The following is a 16,558-nucleotide window of genomic DNA, read 5'->3' as shown; positions in this document are numbered from 1 at the left end:
TGGAATCATTTAAAACTGTGTCAAACTGTTCAGATCCCAACATAATTGAACATTTGCCTGTTGTTTAACTATTGGTTAAAACATGGTGTATTTTTGAGAAAATTAAGCACAAGGCCGGTAACGTCACTTCGGCTGAAAATGGTTTCTACACAGATGACTTTCGGTCCTCGCCCTTACCCAAATTAAGACTATACTCTTAGGGATCATTTCTATAGTTCTTGACTTGTGAAATGTGTTTCAAAAGTGTTTGGTCTCGCTACCTACGATGATGAGATGAGATATTCTTTCTTGAGCGCGAAGTTGGTAGAGAATAATGATTTATCATATGTTCTCTCTCTTTGATGAACGTTCGTTGCTTCTTCATGGAGCAAGGAGAGAAAGAATATGTTCGGAGTAGTAGTGCCAGTAATGTTAATGAAAAGCTATATCATACTGAGGAAAAGATCAATAAGGTGTTCCCTCTGTCTCTTTCCCTCTATTATATTCAGCTGTCATCATAAAGATACGATATCACCAAGCTCATTACATGTCTATTGTTCTACACGCGGATTTAATTTTATTGAATTTAGTCAATGACTTGGTATTCAATTTTCCCTTGGAGCATCATAGTGAGGGAATGGTTCGTATTTTTGCCTCACAGTTCTGGGTTTATGGGTTAAAGTCTTTATCCTAGCTCAGTATGGAGTTTGTTTGTTCTCCTTTGCTTTCCCCACACATTCCAAGCACCTGGAAATTTGACCCAAAACTTTACAATCCCCATTGATTGGATTGTAAATGCTCGCCTGCCGGCCCCATTTGTGCAATATAATTGGCTGGCAACCAGTCTCAGGCCCACTCCAAAATGAGCTGAAATACGTTACATCACATCAAAAAATAGCATATGGCCAACTACCTGATTGAAGGCATCCATACATTTTTTAAAGTCAAGTAGGAAATACTTTTTAAAGTCAACACTGTAATACGATTGTCGCCGTCACTTCGGCTGAAAATGGTTTCTTCACAGATTACTATGCATCGTTGCCCACATTGACATTAAGACTATACTCTTAGGGATCATTTCTATAGTTCTTGACTAGAGGAATGTGTTTCAAAAGTGTTTGGTCTCGCAAACTATGATGATGAGAGGAGATATTCTTTCCTGAGCATGAAGCTAGTAGAGGATAAGGGTTTACCATATATTCTCTTCTATTGATGATTGTTCTTTGCTTCTCCATGGAGCAAAGAAGGAAAGAATATGTTCTGAGTAGTTCTGCAATATTGTCAATAAAATTACTCCATTGAGCATATCATGCACATTTCTTTGTTCAGATGCTATGTTAATGAAATTGCAATGGCACATTGCCTCTCTTAGATTTATTTCATCTAGTGGGAAAACAAAGCAGGCTTCTGTGATTAATTTAAAATAAATGTATGGATAGTTATAGTATATGACATGGCATGTATATTTGGCCTATATGCTGTAATGATAGTCTTTTATTTCTTTTGAACTTGGCTATACTTTGTGCTCAATTTGCTATTAGAGCAGCATAGTGAGGGAGTGGTTAGTACTTTTGCCTCACAGTGCTGGGGTTTATAGGTTGAAATCTTTATTCTAGCCCAATAGGGCATTTGAACGTTCTCCTAAAACCACATAAAACTTGACATTCTCCATTGATTGGATCGTAAACACTTGCCTGTCGACCCCATTCATGCAATATAGTTGGCTGAGAACCAGTGTCAGGCCCACTCCATAATGGTTCAAAAATGAGCTGAAATACGTTACATCACATCTAAAAATAGGATATGGCCAACTACTGGATTTTGCTGAATCAAATCGGAAATATTTTTTAAAATCAACAGTCTGTAATATGATTGGCGATAACAATACTTTGGCTGAAAATGGTTTCTTCACAGATGACTATCCATCGTTGCCCCTACCAACATTAAGACTATACTCTTAGGGATCATTTCTATAGTTCTTGACTTGAGAAATGTGTTTCAAAAGTGTTTGGTTTCGCTATCTACGATGATTAGAGATGATATTCTTTCCTGAGCATAAAGCTGGGAAAGAATAGTGATTTATCACATGTTTTCTTCCGTTGATGAATGTTCATTGCTTCTTCATGGAGCTATGATGGAAAGAATATGTTCTGAGTAGATTTGCAATAGTGTCAAAAAAAGTACTCTGTTTACACATTATGCATTTCTCTTGATTCAAGTATGATTTGAATTAATTGTCAATGGCACATTGTCTCTTTCAGATCTAGTCTAACTATAAATATAGAAATAAAGAAACCTTGTGTCTTATGTAAAATAAAAGTATGTAGTGTTTGGTCCAGGTCCTGTTATGACTGACTTTTATTTGTATTGAACTTGGTCATACTATGTATTCAATTTGCAATTGGAGCAGCATATTGAGGGAGTGGTTAGTACTTTTGCCTCACAGTGCTGGGTTTATAGGTTGAAATCTTTATTCTAGCCCGATGTGGAGTTGGTATGTTCTCCTTTGCTTTCCTCACACATTCCAAGCACGTGGAAATTTCACCTAAAACTTAAAATTCTCCATTGATTGGATCGTAAATGCTTGCCCGTCAACCCCATTCGTGCAATATAGTTAGTTGGCTGGCAACCAGTCTCAATGGTCCAAAAATGAGCTGAAATAAGTTACATCACATCTAAAAATAGGATATGGCCAACTACTGGATTGAAGATATCCCTAAATTTTGCTGAATCAAGATGGAAATACTTTTAAAAGTCAACACTCTGTAATATGATTGGCAACAATACTTTGGCTGAAAATGGTTTCTTCACAGATGACTATCCATTGATGCCTCTACTAAGATTAAGACTATACTCTTAGGGATCATTTCTATAGTTCTTGACTTGAGAAATGTGTTTCTAATGTGTTTGGTCGCGCTACCTACGATGATGAGATGGGATATTCTTTCCTGATCATGAAACTGGTTGAGAATAATGATTTATCATTTGTTCTCTTCCATTGATGAATGTTCTTTGCTTCTTCATGTTGCAAAGGTGGATAGAATATGTTCTGAGTAGTTAGTTGTGCTACAATGTCAATGAAATTACTTTGAGCATATAATGCACAAGTACTATTTGAATGAAGTATCACAGGCATATTGCCTCTTTCTGATTTACTCTAACTTTTGTGTTTTATGTAAAATACAAGTAAGGGCAGTTATGGTATATAATATAGGAGATGTTAATTTGCTTCTGATGCTATAATGACTGGCTTTTATTTGTATTGAACTTGGCCATACTTTGTATTTATTTTGCTATTGGAGAATCATAGTGAGGGAGTGGTTAGTACTTATGCATCACAGTGCTGGGTTTATGGATTGAAATCTTTATTCAACACCAATGTGGAGTTTGTATGTTTTCCTCACACATTCCAAACATGGCCAACTACTGGATTGAAGATATCCATACATTTTGCAATATCGTATAGGAAATACTTTTTATAGTCAATACTCTCTAATGTGATTGGCGACGTTACTTTGGCTGAAAATGGTTTCTTCACAGATGACTATCCATCGATGCCTCTACCAAGATTAAGACTATACTCTTAGGGATCATTTCTATAGTGCTTGACTTGAGAAATGTGTTACTAAAGTGTTTGGTCTCGCTAACTACGATGATGAGAGGTGATATTCTTACCTGAGCATGAAACTGGCAGAGAATAGTGACTTATCGCATGTTCTCTTTCATTGATGAATGTTCTTTACTTCTTCGTGGGGCAAAGATGGAAAGAATATGTTCTGAGTAGCTCTTAAAAATTGTCAATAAAAATACTGTCTTATCACATCATACACTTTCCAGTTAAAATTGGCTAGTGGTAGTTAATGGCAATGTCCTGCACTCAAAGTTATAAAAGTTGGGTTAAAAAGCAAAGTTGTGTATTTTTAATCTCAGATGAAAATAAGGTCAATTATAGTGTATATAATGCAGTACAAGTAAAGTTGGCCCAAATTGTGTAATGACAGGCTTTTATCTGTAATGAATTTAATCATAGTTTGTGTTCAATTTGATACTTCAGAAACATAGTGAAAAAGTGGGTAGTACTTTGGCCTCCCACTGCTGGGTTTATGGGTTGAAATTTTATTCTAGCCCAATGGGGAGTTTGTATGTTCTTAGGCTTCTTCCCAAATTCCAAAATCGTGGAAATTCACTTTGAACTTGAATTCGACTTGAACTTTCCAGATCACAATAGAATTCTGTTATAGTTTCACTACTCTTCAAGTTGTGGTTCTTTTGGAGAAAATGGCTCGCGACGTTACTCTGGGTGAAAATTGTTTCTTCACAGATTAAGTATTTGTCATCGACTTAGCTAGAATTAAGACTATACTCTTAGGGATCATTTCTATAGTTCTTGACTTGAGAAATGTGTTTCTGAGGTGTTTGGTCTCGCTGTCTACGATGATGAGAGAAAATATTCTTTTCTGAGCATGAAACTGGTAGAGAGTAATGACTTGTCATACATTCTTTTCCATTGATGATCGTTCTTTGCCTCTTAATGGAGCAAAGATGGAAAGAATATGATCTGAGTGGTTTTACAATATTGTGAAGAAATGGTGATAATACTTAATCTGGAAGCAGAATTTTAAGGGATTTTCATATTAACATCCTATTACTTGACCATATATACTAAAAGGTGAGCAAAGCAGACTTGTATGTTGTATTTAGGATTAAGCTGGATTTCGAATACAATCAATGTGAATACAGTGGAGACAATTATTTGCAGCCAAAGCAGTGCTGAATTGAAGGAGAACTGCTGCCACACGATTGGCTGCTTAATCTGACTAGACCACGCCCCCAACATTGCTGCAGTTCAGACCGTGTGTTAAAAAGGTCTAGTGTAGAGTGACTTCGTCCGTTCAATGTGTTCTCCCTCAGTACACTCTTGTTTCTCTTCAGATCGTATAAATCTTTCGCCTTTTACTAAAGATTTCCGTGGGGAGGAACAACAAGAGTTTTTACCAATTTTTTGATGCCCTGCTAACGCGGGGCTTCCCATTCATGTCAAATTAATCAGAATAAAATCTATCCGTTGCTATAAACACAAAGTCGAAATTTCCTGAAATTTCATGTTTGTGAACATTGTCCTCAAATGTAACGCGGGGGTGCTGGAACTCTTCCCTGCTGTCTTCAGGCCAAAGCTAGCCAATCGCAGGGCTTTATGGGAAATTTGTGGTGTCCAATCAGCCTACTCCATGAATGCCTGTGATTTGGGAGGAAACTGGAGTTCCCAGAGAAAACCCACTCAGGCTAGAGGAGAACATGCAAACTCCACACTGGTGGACCGACCTGGATTTGAACCCAGGACCCCAGAGCTGTGAGGCAGACACGCCTCTTAACCACTTACCACCGGGCCTAAAGTAAAATTTTCCTAAACCAAAATAATAATAAACCATTATGAAACTAACCACAATGATTGATGTTTTTATGAAATGAAGAGACTGATGCAGGCATTATCAACATTTAAAAAAAATAACCCAAATGACCCAAACAGCGTAACTCTGGCTGAAAATGGTTTCTTCACAGTTGACTTTCGGTCCTCGCCTTCACTATCATTAAGACTATACTCTTAGGGATCATTTCTATAGTTATTGACTTGAGAAATGTGTTTCTAAAGTGTTTGGTCTCGCTCACTACGATGATTAGAGATGATATTCTTTCCTGAGCGTGAAGCTGGCTGAGAATAATGATTTATCATATGTTCTCTTCCATTGATGAATGTACATTGCTTCTTTGTGGAGCAACGATGGAAAGAATATGTTCTGAGTAGTTCTCTTGTAATGTGAATGAAATAATGTCAGAAAGGCAAACAAATCTCTACCAAGAAAATAGGCTTGCATCTATAAATTCCATGTTCTATAGTTAAGCAAATATCAGTATTGCTGTCATCAAAGTTCAAGGAAATCTTAAAGTTTAACAAATTTACGCCAAAAAGAATAATTGAAACTGGATTGACTAATTAGTCAACGAAAATACTTCCAAAATGTAATTATTTGGAGCCAAAGCAATGATGAATACAAAGACAACTGCTGCCACACTACTGGCTGCTCAATCCGAATGGACACGCCCCTGATGTTTGCAGCACTTCAGACCGTTTGTTAAAACAGCTCCGATTATAACGACCTGTTCAGTCCATCCCTTCTTTCTTCAGTACACTCTTGTTTCTCTTCAGATCGCATAAATCTTTCGCCTTTTACTAAAGGTTTCCGTGGGGAGGAACAGTAAGAGTTTTTACCAAATTTTTTGATGCTCTGCTGACGCGGAGCTGCTCAACATTGTGAAAATACATCAAGAGGTCGTCACACCACCATAGCTTAAATACCTCCAATACCCTAATGTACTTCGGACTGATTAGACTTGACATACCTTTTGCAGCCCATCAGATGGCAGTAGTTTGTTATCTAAATTCTACTACATTGAGCCAGGAATTTTGGGTTCTTGTGATACCGCGAGTTAAAATCCTAATTGACTTAATAATTGTATATACATGACTTAACCATCTCTTTCATCAAACAAGTTTTTAATTCTTTGGAAAGCAAAAGTGTCACATGAAAGAAGGTAAGTACACATTTTGTATTAGTCATATTTTCATACACCAATAAGATACTGTAAATTTAGGAGTTGACTGAAATTTGATTTAATGACATTATTGGATGAATGCAAGGTGAGATGTGAATTATTGTTTGTGTCATTTTGTTCTCTTTTTCCAACAAAACAATTTGCTATGTGTGTGCCACTCAGATTATTATTTTTCTCGCCGGATATCACACTGCTTTGCCCACCCCTGATCTAGACAATCACGAGTAAAACATAAGAAATATTGTTATATAAAGTTGACTAGATTGATGGCAATATGGATGTGTTGATTTTCATCCCTCCACTTCACTAGGCAGTCTTTCTCCTTCTTCGGTTAACCTGTTAAATAATAACATAAATAACATACCATGGCTGTCTGATGGAATTCTAACTTGCATTGTTAAATTTGGAGCAATTTTTAGTACAACACTTTTTTGTCAATAATCAACACTAACCTCAACTGGCCTGAATTCTTTCCTGTTGGAATGAAAAAATTGTTAAAGTCGCTTCTCATAGCGTCACATTGCATTTTTACGTGCCTTCCAAATACTTACTTTTCCTGCTTTTTGTCCAATGAACACACATGCAACAGCTACAAAAAAATGTCAGCACTCCACATCCTACTACAATCAACAAGAATTTATAGCCTAAGGGATACAATGATAGTGACCGTTAGGCCAATGATAATAATAGTAGCGCTTTCAAAAATGATGATGTAACAAAATATATTTTACTTGCACAAGCGGGTCTGGGGCCTCCCCAGTTGGCCGTCACCCCGCAGGTGACCTCGGCCGAACCGATTCGCAGGAAACCGGCATGACATATGAACTGACACGAAGAGTTTAATGTGTGGTTGCCTTCTGCACACTGGAAGTATCCATTAGGGGTGGACAGAGGGGGACATTCTGGAGGTGGGGGAACTGAAACTGAAGAGTGCCAGTATGAAAACAAAACACATACAAAAACACCTTTCAAAGGGAAGGAACCTGAGGAAACAGATGTTTGCCTAATGATTACTGTGGCATTTCAATAATATCAATATATGTACAGTGATGATGAGATGTGATTACTTTTAAAGGCACAGACAGTGAGAAGGTTTCAAATGTAATAGACATTTTTAATTGGCAAAGTTTTCAAAATTGTAAATGTGATGTTTTTTTTAAATATTTTCATTAGTCTAATGACCCGAGATCTGATGGGGAATTAATCGAGTAAAATACAGTAGAACCGCTTACCTGCTTGAAAACCTTCCCCCTCAAAGCCCTCCTCACATAAACATGTGACGTTGTTGACAGTTTCCTGGCATCTTCCTCTCCCGCATATTGTTGCATTACATTGAGCTGAAACCAAAAAAATATGTACATTATTATTTTAATACTACTACTAGACTAAAATATAACTATTTCAATCAGGGGTTATTACTACCAGATTTTCCGACTATAAAGCACTCCATCAATTAATGATTTTATTTTCATAAAAAGGTGCACCGGATTATAAGGCGAATCAATGCAATGCATTTGTCATTTGCTCTTTTGCTTTTTTATGAATTTGTAAGTATGTTTTTGGCAAGTGATGCCTTGTCTGTCTTGATAAATCTACTGAAACATTCCATGCATTCCAATTACTGTGTTTTCTGGACTATAAGGCGCACTTAAAAGTCTTAAATTTTCTCCATAATAGACAGGCCGCCTTATAATCCAGTGTGCTTTATATATGGAAACAAAAATTAAAATGTGTCATTCATTGAGGGTGCGTCTTATAATGCGGTGAGCCTTATAGTCGTGAAAATACGGTAAGTCTCCCATCACCACCTTGATAGCACACTGCAAACTTGGCTTTTCGGCATTTTTCGTCGTTCCACTTCCCTCGTTCGACTCGGGCGTTGACGTAGAGCTCCACGCAAACGGGCCAGCTTTGTTTATTGTTTGGCTCATTTTCCGCCCAGGACTCTTCGCCCACCCACGTGCTGTTATTCCCGATCCAAATCCAATCTCCGTCCTCTCGCTCTTTGGTGATACCCAGCCAGTAGTATGGGCTGTGGCTCTTGTTTGGCAAGAAAGAGACCAGCGCGGCGTTCTCGTCCTGGTTTTGAACCACCACCATGTCGGTATAGTGCGTCTGGCACCACTTTCGAGCCTCGCTCCACGTCATGGTGATGTTAGAGTAGTGATACGTCCATCCGGAGGTGACAGCGGCAAGGCAGCACCCTGATTTGTAATTTGATAAGCAAATAGTTAGCATCGTATATTGTGGTTAGGGTTAGGGGTTAGGGTTGTAAAATCTAAAAATATATTTTAAAAAAGCTAAGATAAAAATTGTTTTAGATCTATAAAAAATATATTATATATCCAGGCCCTTTAATCGAATTCATTTAATCCATTTATAAAAAAAATAATATTGTATATAAAATTGTTAATAAAGTGGCCAAGTACCCACCAAGGAACAGCAACCGCATCCAGTTCATTTTCAGAAAGAAAACCTGTACAACAAAAATGTTAAAAACAACTTAATGTCACTACTTATTCAGAGAGTGTTCACTTACCTGTAGTGATGGCAGCTATAGGGTGTATACTGTTTATCGGAACAAGTATATTCCAAAGCAGAGTTAATTTTTGGATTTTCCAGTGAAAACAACACAGCGGTAGACGGCTGCAAAAAGCAGCGTTTCATTTCAGGCTCTTATATGATCTCAGTTTGGACAATACCTGGATGTTCCTGCACAATGTGTCAATCGATGCGATGATTGACAGTCCCCAAATTAGTATGAACTGTGATAAAATGGTGGCAATGAGTCATGCATGATTTATTTAAAAAACAATCTTGTGTTAAGATTAAAAAGGATAATACCTTTTAGGGCTTGTTTATTCATTGCTTTAAGTTTGTAGTGCACAGTGGGATCAGAAAATATATTTGTTTTTGTATTTTTTAATCTAAAGTACGATGTCTTTTTATTTTAGATATTCATTGATTTGAAAGTACTGTATTTTCCGCACTATAAGGCGCTTTATATATGGATCAATATTGGTTAATCATTGTATGAATTTCCCTTTAGCACATCTCCATCTAGTTAACACAACTTCTAACAAATGTAAAGATAGGCCATTGAATGAAGCCGCGCCTTATAGTGCGGAAAATACGGGAATTCGCTTTTCATTGCATAATCCAGAAATAGATTCTGAATATTACTTAACACTCGACCTTTGCGGATAGAAAGGTTGGCAGATTGGTACACAATTGATGATGAATATCGTTTCTCACCTTTATCGTGACCTCTTTTTCATTTTTCCTTCCTAAAGTGCTGATGGAAGACAAGCAATCATGATGACATGCTGATATGAATTTCCCCCATTATGTAAGTAATAATAATGAAGTATTTTATCTGATCTGAAAATTGCTTCCTCTGCTTCTGCGCACATGACAAAATACACTTTAACAACATTTTTTTTGCACACTCTACCTTGTTGTGTGTGTGTGTTTCATAGTCTTGATACCGCAAATAAGTAGCATGGTTAATAATTTTAAACATTAAAGTAGTGACAAGGTGACCACTTCATATTTTTTTGACATATTTTTATTTTATTTCATTAGTAGTGTGTTTTGCAAACACAACTCACAACTATACAACTTAGTGTCATGATATTGGAAATGTAAAAAATAATTAAACCATGATTTTTGACAATCAATGCATCTGTATAAAAGAACATATCAAATGCTAATAATAAATATCACATTACATAAATATGCTAAATTACTCACAGCTTAATAAGAACATGGCAGTGTGCTATGTTATGTAACATTACACATGTTCTTAATGGTATGAAACAATATGCTCAATATAAAACTCCCTTTGGGAGTAAATACATGTCAGCGACATGGCACAAGTAAGTCAATTATTTTTAAATTGAATTTTTCAAATTAACGCAGTCATGTCAAAGTGCTAAATAAGGCTGTCAATGCTGTTTTTGTACACCTGAGGAGGGTCTTCAATGTCAGAATTGCTGTAAAAAACAAAAAGAAAAGACATCTAATGAGTTGCTGAGGAAAAAAATGGATAACCACCATGAATATACTGTACATTTTAAATAGTATCTTACCTATTTAGCTCAAACTTTGATGCCTTCTTCCTCATTCGCCTGAGAATCCACATGACTAAAGACAAAGTCGACAATGACGCAGCGCCTCCTATTGTTGCCCCAGCTGTAATGGCACTGAACTCAGTTGTGGATTCTGCAAGAAAAATTAAATTAACATTAATGACTGAGAACCATACCTTTTTAAACTATCTCAATTTTCAATTTCATACCAATGCATGTTGGAGGCTCTGCGTTCCATTCGCCCAGAAGCGTGCACGCCGAGATGGGAGGGCCTTGGAGTTCGTGGCCTTCATCGCAGCTAAATGTGCAGACTGTATCGTATAGATGGGAGTTCCATGATGGGGAGTAGGATGGGGTGCAGTTCATGTGACCTCTTTTGGGAACCGCTGGGGCAGCGCATGTAATTGCTGGAAAGAGGGGGAACAATACAATTATTGTCATTTTTAATCCATTTTTTCAGTTTTTAGTTCAAAAATCATTTGGTAAAATCTAAAAATATATTAAAAAAATCTAAAATAAAACATTGTTTTAGGTCTATAAAAAACTGAATAATCAGGGCTTTTAATCCAGTTCTTTTAATCCATTTATAAAAAAAAATCTAAATATTAGATCTAAAATGGTCCGGCCCACATAAAATCGAGTTGACGTTAATGCGGCCCATGAACCAACCCGAGTCTGACACCCTTGGTTTAGCCCTTTATAAAAAAAATAAAATAAAATGTCACCAAGCATAATACCAAATATGTATTATTATTACTTCTGTCAAAATATATTTGAATTTGTGGTTTTAATGTGTGTGTTCTCACCTTCACAGCGCGGCATCGTGTCACTCCACCGGGCAGCCGAGGTGCACGTGACTTCGCTCGGGCCCGCCAGCCTATAGCCGAGGTCGCAGCTAAACCTGCAGGTGCGCCCGTAGCTGAACGCGGATTCCGGATCCTCATCCCCCAAAATGATTGTGCCGTTTTCTAACTGGAGTAGAGCTGGGCATTGCACGGCTGTGGAGAATAATCAAAGAAGGAAATAAGGTCACGGTAAGGAAGACGAATAAAATAAGATGTGTGTTTTTTGTGTGTGTGAGATGCACTGCTCACCTTGGCATGTAGGAGGCAGTTGAGACCAGTTTTTGGTGGCAGTGCACCTTAAGGGTTCTGGTCTACTGAGTTGGTATCCTTCCTCGCAGGAGTACTGGCACAAAGAGTCAAAGGCGAATTTGCCGTACTGGCCCGTGCACAAAACATTGCCTTTGGGGGGAAGGGTCAAGTCGCTTTCGTTGCATTGAATCACTGAAATTAACAAAGAGGAACTATTAAATCATGCACCATTTTTTTAGAGTTTTTAATGTCTTGTCTTAGATTTTTTTTATTGATGACAATTCTCACCATGTTGACATTTTTCTCCGTAGAAGCCTTCGAAGCATTGGCACTTGTGGCTGTTTATGGTTTCCACACATTCGCCATGGACGCATGAGTCTTTTTGACATGCAGCTGGGAACAAGGAGAAGAAGAGAGGTCAGACACTTGAACATTTTAAGTTGCGTTCTTCCTCGACCGCTGTCATTTCCGCTCACCTGCATAGCACAAAGCCGTTTTCCTATTCCTGCACCTCTCGTCGTTCCATTTCCCGGGCTGAGCACTTCTCTTGATGTACATCTCCACGCAGTCCTCACTCTCGCCCAGGATTGTGCCGTGCATGCCGTTGTTGGGCTCGCCCTGAGCCCAGTTGCTGGCCTCTGCCGTCAGAGACTTATTGGTGCCCACCCAGGTCCAGGTGCCGTTGATTTTGCGGATGCCGATCCAGTAGTAGGTGGGCATTTTGGGCAGCCAGGAGTTAAGATGTCCGATCTCCTCCTGGTTTTGAATGGCCACCATGTCGGTGTAGTGCTCCTGACACCAGGTTCGGGCATCCTCCCAGTTCATGGTGGTGTTGGAGTAGAAGTAGGACCAGCATTGAACTTGTAGGCAGAGTGCTGAAAATGACGCATGGATTTAGTGTTTAATGATATTTTTTTTTGTACAGAATGAGTGATGGTTCTATTGGAGTTGGAACTTACTTGAGAAAATCAAGGCTGAGGTGATCCAGGACATTTTGGATGGAGGACTCTGAAGTAATCCGCAGATGAGATTCTGAGGAACGACAAAATAGAGGATGAGGTCGGTCATGTTTTTGCATTCTCAAGGTTTTTGAATTGAAATGTTTATCCGCACTTACCGTTTTAAGTGATGTATAGCAGGAGTCTGTCTTGAGGATCTTAAGTGTTGTTGTCTCAATGAACTCAGTGAGCTGACTGTGGCTCCTTGATATTATTTGGCCCGCTTTTATAGGCCATCCTCCACATGGTCCGGCTTTCCGGGAAGTGGTCGTCAGTCCTTTTGTGGAAATTCCCACCTCCTTCCAGTTGCCACTACAGGGCAATTCCACATTAGAACTTTGCAAAATTCCACAGGAGGTGAAAAAAATCGCATTGTCTTCAACGGAAGTGCTTGCTGATAGTAATTTCCTTACAATTGCGGTTTGTGACATGTTGATTAGTTGGATTCTCTTATTCTTAAGAAAGGAGAGATTGGCAGAAAACGGATATTATATTTTATCTGTTTTGTGTTTAAAAAAATGTACTTCTTAGCGATAAAAAGAATAGATTTATTATGCATTTCTAATAAATACACTTAAATAAATACATATAACTATACATGCATACATATTAGATATAAATGAACCAAATATGCATTTTGTTTTGACGGCATTAATTCCATTTAGGCACAGTATTTATTTCCTTATCAAGCATACATTTATATTTATTCTTCTGATATGTAGTAAAATATTTGTGCACCACCATAATTAAAAATAGAATTTAGAGATTAATATACCATGATATAGGACTTTGAGCTCATTTGAATGAAACCAACAACAATAGAGAAAAAAAATAACTTCTAAATATTGGGCCATCGACAAGAAAGGAAAGGTAACCGACTACAATAACTTCACTGGTATTTTAATGAGCAGACTGGGATATGGGAAATGTGCAGGCGCCTGCTCTGGCTGGCTGCACGCTTTCCAGAAATGACATTGCATTTCCTTCCTGCATATTGCTGACACTTCTTCACCTTCACTCTTTTCCCTCAAAAAATTCTAACCCTATTATTTTTTTTATAGGCCCCCGGGAGTCATTGACTATATTGTTTGGCTCCATTGGAGCTTCCGCGACAGATGCTTTTTCGCTTTGTGCAGCAAAGCATCTTGTTGATTTGCTGGCCGGCACTTTGTGTAAATAGATAAGCAAATTTTAAAAATAAATGTTATTTTTTTAAATACAAGTGGAATTTTCTCCGGCAGCATGCATGTAACTCAAAATACTTGGTCTATCAAGAATTATTTAATACTTTTTTTGACATTCCAGCATGGAATTTGCATGTTCTTCCTGAATTTGGTGGGTTTTCTCTGGGTACTCCATCCTTGTTGAACACTAAATTTCCTAAGGCGCAGACGATGAAAAGCATTATAGAATTCACCAAAAAAAGGTGCCTGTCTCTTTAAGACCGGAAGTATAATTTGTAGTCCTTAAAAGGCCCTCCTTCCTTTACATTAGGGACAACGTCATAGAAAGCGACAATGAACATGTCGGAATCCCTGGCTAAAATCCCCGATGTGGAGATTGATCCGGAGGGAACCTTCAAGTATATTTTGGTTCGAGTGAAAGTAAAAGGCAGCGACGTCAACAAAGACATTGTCCGTGGCACAAAAAGTGCTGAATATCACAGTAAGTTGACACAACTACCACTAGTTCGGACCAAAATGTATGAAACGTAACGATTAGTAAACGTCTCACGGTTTGAAACCTGTAAATTGCGTCACTCATGGAAACAATCTTAACACGTGACCGTTAGCTCAAAAGTACACTGTCAAAATTTGCAAAAGTCTTCGCCCAACGTGGGGCTCGAACCCACGACCCTGAGATTAAGAGTCTCATGCTCTACCGACTGAGCTAGCCGGGCGATGTAGGACCAGTTCGAGGATCACAGTGTAATCGACAAACCTTGGCCAATTCATTTTGGAATAAAAAAGTACAAGATAAAAAAAATGAAAATATTTGACAATTTTACACTACAGCAAGCTAACTATCCAATATTCAGATAAAGCAATGTTGATATCAGTAGTGGGCTATTTTGAGTGTGTATCATTTTAGACTCCCTCATGTGTGTATAATTTTTTTGCAGATCATATTTTTGAGAAGGTCAAGCCAGCCATGGAGGCCTTGGGAATGGAGTGTCAATGCCTCGGTGGAGGAAAGATAGAGCACAAGAGTCAAGAGAAAAAAATAAGGGTCTTCGGAGAGTCCACTGTAAGGCATTTTTCGTTCAAAATACTTCCATATTGTATAAAAAACATTTCTCATGCAGCTGTGTGCAGAGTAACTGTATATTTAATTTTATTTTTTTCAGGGTTTTGGAAAAGCTGACCATTCTGTGTCAGTAGACAAATTGAAGAGCGTCTTCGTCGACTACGACATCACTTGGAATGATGACAAAAAATAAGAATATTTCTTAACACTTGCACTAATTAGCAAATGAGTCAAATTGTACGATGGTTTGTATGTTCTATTTGTGAGGAAATAGATTCATCAAACTAAATGTGTATGGCTCAGCATGTGTCATTGTTTATTTTTCAAAGATTAGAAGGCTGAGTAAACTTTTCTCGTCTACAGAATGTTATTTTCCCTTTTAGGATAAGAGGGAGTGACACATTTGGAATCAAACATATCCTGCGATTCGGAGGAAGCCTTTCATTTCTCATCCAATACCCAAAGAGAAAGTGAAACATTCACTTGTTATCATGATAAAATGATTACATTTGAGAGCTGTAGCTCTGTCCACTCTTATTTGTTTTTGGTGTTTTACAGCCCCTCCATCTTTTTTTAAATTACATTTTAATATTTCTTAATGCATTCCTTTTTACTTTACTTTGTACTTTTTACTTTAATGATGAGTGATGAGTATGTTAATACTTTAGTACCTATTTTCTGTTCTTGTTTCATATGTACTGTTAACGGATGCACTTTTTTATATGTATCGTATTTTGTGCTGACTCGGCCCATTTGTCAAAATTTTAAAGTCAATGTGGCCCCCAGCCCGAAAAGTTTGCCCACCCCCGCTCTAAACTCCTAGGATTTTTTTTAGATATGTTATCAGCACTGCCTCCTCTTCCTGATCTTTGATGCGAGTGAGTTTACGAGTTGGCACTTAAACGCTGGAGCCATTTTTATCATCACCTTCATTGTTTTGGCATCAATCCCACATGAAGAGGAATTGCAGCTTTAACGGAGAACCCAACATAGCATACTGGCAACGTTGCCAATTACCCCGTGACCCTGAAATGAGGAAAACAAAAGGCCGTCTTCCTTTTCAGTCGCATCCTTAAGCCGGAGCCAGTTTCCTGTGAACCGCTAATCTTTCTGTTATCCTCAAACGAAAGCGAGGGAGAGTCTTCCCTTCTGTGAGACTCGGCCCTTTTCTCGGAATATGATAGTTTCGCCGGGGTAGTGCCTAAAAGGGGGAAATTCGGACATGCCCATAACAGAAAACGAAGGTTTGGTTCCTTTAAATAGAAACCGAGGAAGATTTATGTGAGGGAATTGGTCGAGGAAAGTTAAAATTACTCAAAAAATATACTCTAAAAAGAAGAATACTAAGGCGTCCTGATTCTAAATGTTTATAAAGAGAAGTGGATTTAAAATTGTGTTTCTAAAACTAAAAACATAATTCGTGACCGAGCTGTTATTCAATGAAACCCATTAAATTTTTCCTTGGCATTCAATGTTAGTTGGGAAAAAATCTTAATATTATATTAAAATTTATCGGAGTAGATAGTGAGGAACACAA

General features: G+C 37.9%; 3 protein-coding genes, 1 long non-coding RNA gene and 10 other non-coding genes across 14 annotated transcripts; 11 read left to right on the top strand and 3 right to left on the bottom strand.

Annotated features, from left to right (window-relative positions):
- The first annotated feature begins 184 nt into the window (after positions 1-184).
- Positions 185-398, top strand: LOC144197301 (small nucleolar RNA U3). Its single transcript, XR_013326522.1, has one exon. It is a non-coding gene; the product is annotated as a small nucleolar RNA U3 (small nucleolar RNA).
- Positions 399-1,034: 636 nt separating this feature from the next.
- On the top strand, positions 1,035-1,248 carry LOC144197300 (small nucleolar RNA U3). The gene has a single exon (XR_013326521.1). It is a non-coding gene; the product is annotated as a small nucleolar RNA U3 (small nucleolar RNA).
- Positions 1,249-1,924: 676 nt separating this feature from the next.
- Positions 1,925-2,138, top strand: LOC144197303 (small nucleolar RNA U3). The gene has a single exon (XR_013326524.1). It is a non-coding gene; the product is annotated as a small nucleolar RNA U3 (small nucleolar RNA).
- Positions 2,139-2,823: 685 nt separating this feature from the next.
- Positions 2,824-3,037, top strand: LOC144197304 (small nucleolar RNA U3). The gene has a single exon (XR_013326525.1). It is a non-coding gene; the product is annotated as a small nucleolar RNA U3 (small nucleolar RNA).
- Positions 3,038-3,550: 513 nt separating this feature from the next.
- On the top strand, positions 3,551-3,764 carry LOC144197305 (small nucleolar RNA U3). The gene has a single exon (XR_013326526.1). It is a non-coding gene; the product is annotated as a small nucleolar RNA U3 (small nucleolar RNA).
- Positions 3,765-4,332: 568 nt separating this feature from the next.
- On the top strand, positions 4,333-4,546 carry LOC144197306 (small nucleolar RNA U3). The gene has a single exon (XR_013326527.1). It is a non-coding gene; the product is annotated as a small nucleolar RNA U3 (small nucleolar RNA).
- Positions 4,547-4,891: 345 nt separating this feature from the next.
- Positions 4,892-5,005, top strand: LOC144197307 (U5 spliceosomal RNA). Its single transcript, XR_013326528.1, has one exon. It is a non-coding gene; the product is annotated as a U5 spliceosomal RNA (small nuclear RNA).
- Positions 5,006-5,569: 564 nt separating this feature from the next.
- Positions 5,570-5,783, top strand: LOC144197302 (small nucleolar RNA U3). Its single transcript, XR_013326523.1, has one exon. It is a non-coding gene; the product is annotated as a small nucleolar RNA U3 (small nucleolar RNA).
- Positions 5,784-6,164: 381 nt separating this feature from the next.
- Positions 6,165-6,279, top strand: LOC144197309 (U5 spliceosomal RNA). Its single transcript, XR_013326529.1, has one exon. It is a non-coding gene; the product is annotated as a U5 spliceosomal RNA (small nuclear RNA).
- A 249-nt stretch (positions 6,280-6,528) lies between these two features.
- On the top strand, positions 6,529-12,676 carry LOC144196453 (uncharacterized). The gene is made up of 4 exons (XR_013326328.1): positions 6,529-6,570; positions 9,885-9,940; positions 11,497-11,716; positions 12,088-12,676. It is a non-coding gene; the product is annotated as an uncharacterized LOC144196453 (long non-coding RNA).
- LOC144196982 (L-selectin) lies at positions 6,656-9,044 on the bottom strand. Its single transcript, XM_077717504.1, has 7 exons — positions 9,025-9,044; positions 8,400-8,795; positions 7,824-7,928; positions 7,323-7,514; positions 7,143-7,235; positions 7,044-7,065; positions 6,656-6,927 (listed from the first exon to the last, which is right to left on the bottom strand). Exons 1-7 carry the CDS (start codon positions 9,041-9,043, stop codon positions 6,882-6,884), a joined length of 873 nt encoding a protein of 290 aa, XP_077573630.1. The 5' UTR covers position 9,044; the 3' UTR covers positions 6,656-6,881.
- On the bottom strand, positions 10,235-12,988 carry sele (selectin E). Its single transcript, XM_077716637.1, has 9 exons — positions 12,894-12,988; positions 12,736-12,808; positions 12,253-12,651; positions 12,065-12,169; positions 11,777-11,968; positions 11,489-11,680; positions 10,892-11,089; positions 10,683-10,815; positions 10,235-10,586 (listed from the first exon to the last, which is right to left on the bottom strand). Exons 2-9 carry the CDS (start codon positions 12,767-12,769, stop codon positions 10,526-10,528), a joined length of 1,314 nt encoding a protein of 437 aa, XP_077572763.1. The 5' UTR covers positions 12,770-12,808; positions 12,894-12,988; the 3' UTR covers positions 10,235-10,525.
- A 1,280-nt stretch (positions 12,989-14,268) lies between these two features.
- Positions 14,269-15,323, top strand: LOC144196451 (14 kDa phosphohistidine phosphatase). The gene is made up of 3 exons (XM_077716639.1): positions 14,269-14,439; positions 14,897-15,021; positions 15,122-15,323. The coding sequence occupies exons 1-3, from the start codon at positions 14,292-14,294 to the stop codon at positions 15,212-15,214; spliced, it is 366 nt and encodes a 121-aa protein (XP_077572765.1). The 5' UTR covers positions 14,269-14,291; the 3' UTR covers positions 15,215-15,323.
- Positions 14,602-14,674, bottom strand: trnak-cuu (transfer RNA lysine (anticodon CUU)). Its single transcript has one exon. It is a non-coding gene; the product is annotated as a tRNA-Lys (tRNA).
- Positions 15,324-16,558: the final 1,235 nt, after the last annotated feature.

The sequence above is a fragment of the Stigmatopora nigra genome, chromosome 5 (assembly GCF_051989575.1).
Source record: "Stigmatopora nigra isolate UIUO_SnigA chromosome 5, RoL_Snig_1.1, whole genome shotgun sequence".
Lineage (NCBI taxonomy): Eukaryota > Metazoa > Chordata > Actinopteri > Syngnathiformes > Syngnathidae > Stigmatopora > Stigmatopora nigra.
This window is presented reverse-complemented; position numbering and strand designations above follow the sequence as displayed.

Coding starts and splice junctions, on each gene's coding strand:
- LOC144196451 (XM_077716639.1), top strand. CDS start 14,292: ATGAACATGTCGGAATCCCTGGCTAAAATCCCCGATGTGGAGATTGAT. Junction 14,440..14,896: donor AAAAAGTGCTGAATATCACA/GTAAGTTGACAC, acceptor ATTTTTTTGCAG/ATCATATTTTTGAGAAGGTC. Junction 15,022..15,121: donor GGGTCTTCGGAGAGTCCACT/GTAAGGCATTTT, acceptor TATTTTTTTCAG/GGTTTTGGAAAAGCTGACCA.
- sele (XM_077716637.1), bottom strand. CDS start 12,769: ATGTCCTGGATCACCTCAGCCTTGATTTTCTCAA. Junction 12,170..12,252: donor AACGGCTTTGTGCTATGCAG/GTGAGCGGAAAT, acceptor CCTTGTTCCCAG/CTGCATGTCAAAAAGACTCA. Junction 11,090..11,488: donor CACGATGCCGCGCTGTGAAG/GTGAGAACACAC, acceptor CCCTCTTTCCAG/CAATTACATGCGCTGCCCCA.
- LOC144196982 (XM_077717504.1), bottom strand. Junction 7,515..7,823: donor GGGGGAAGGTTTTCAAGCAG/GTAAGCGGTTCT, acceptor GGCACTCTTCAG/TTTCAGTTCCCCCACCTCCA. Junction 7,236..7,322: donor CCCCAGACCCGCTTGTGCAA/GTAAAATATATT, acceptor TGTATCCCTTAG/GCTATAAATTCTTGTTGATT.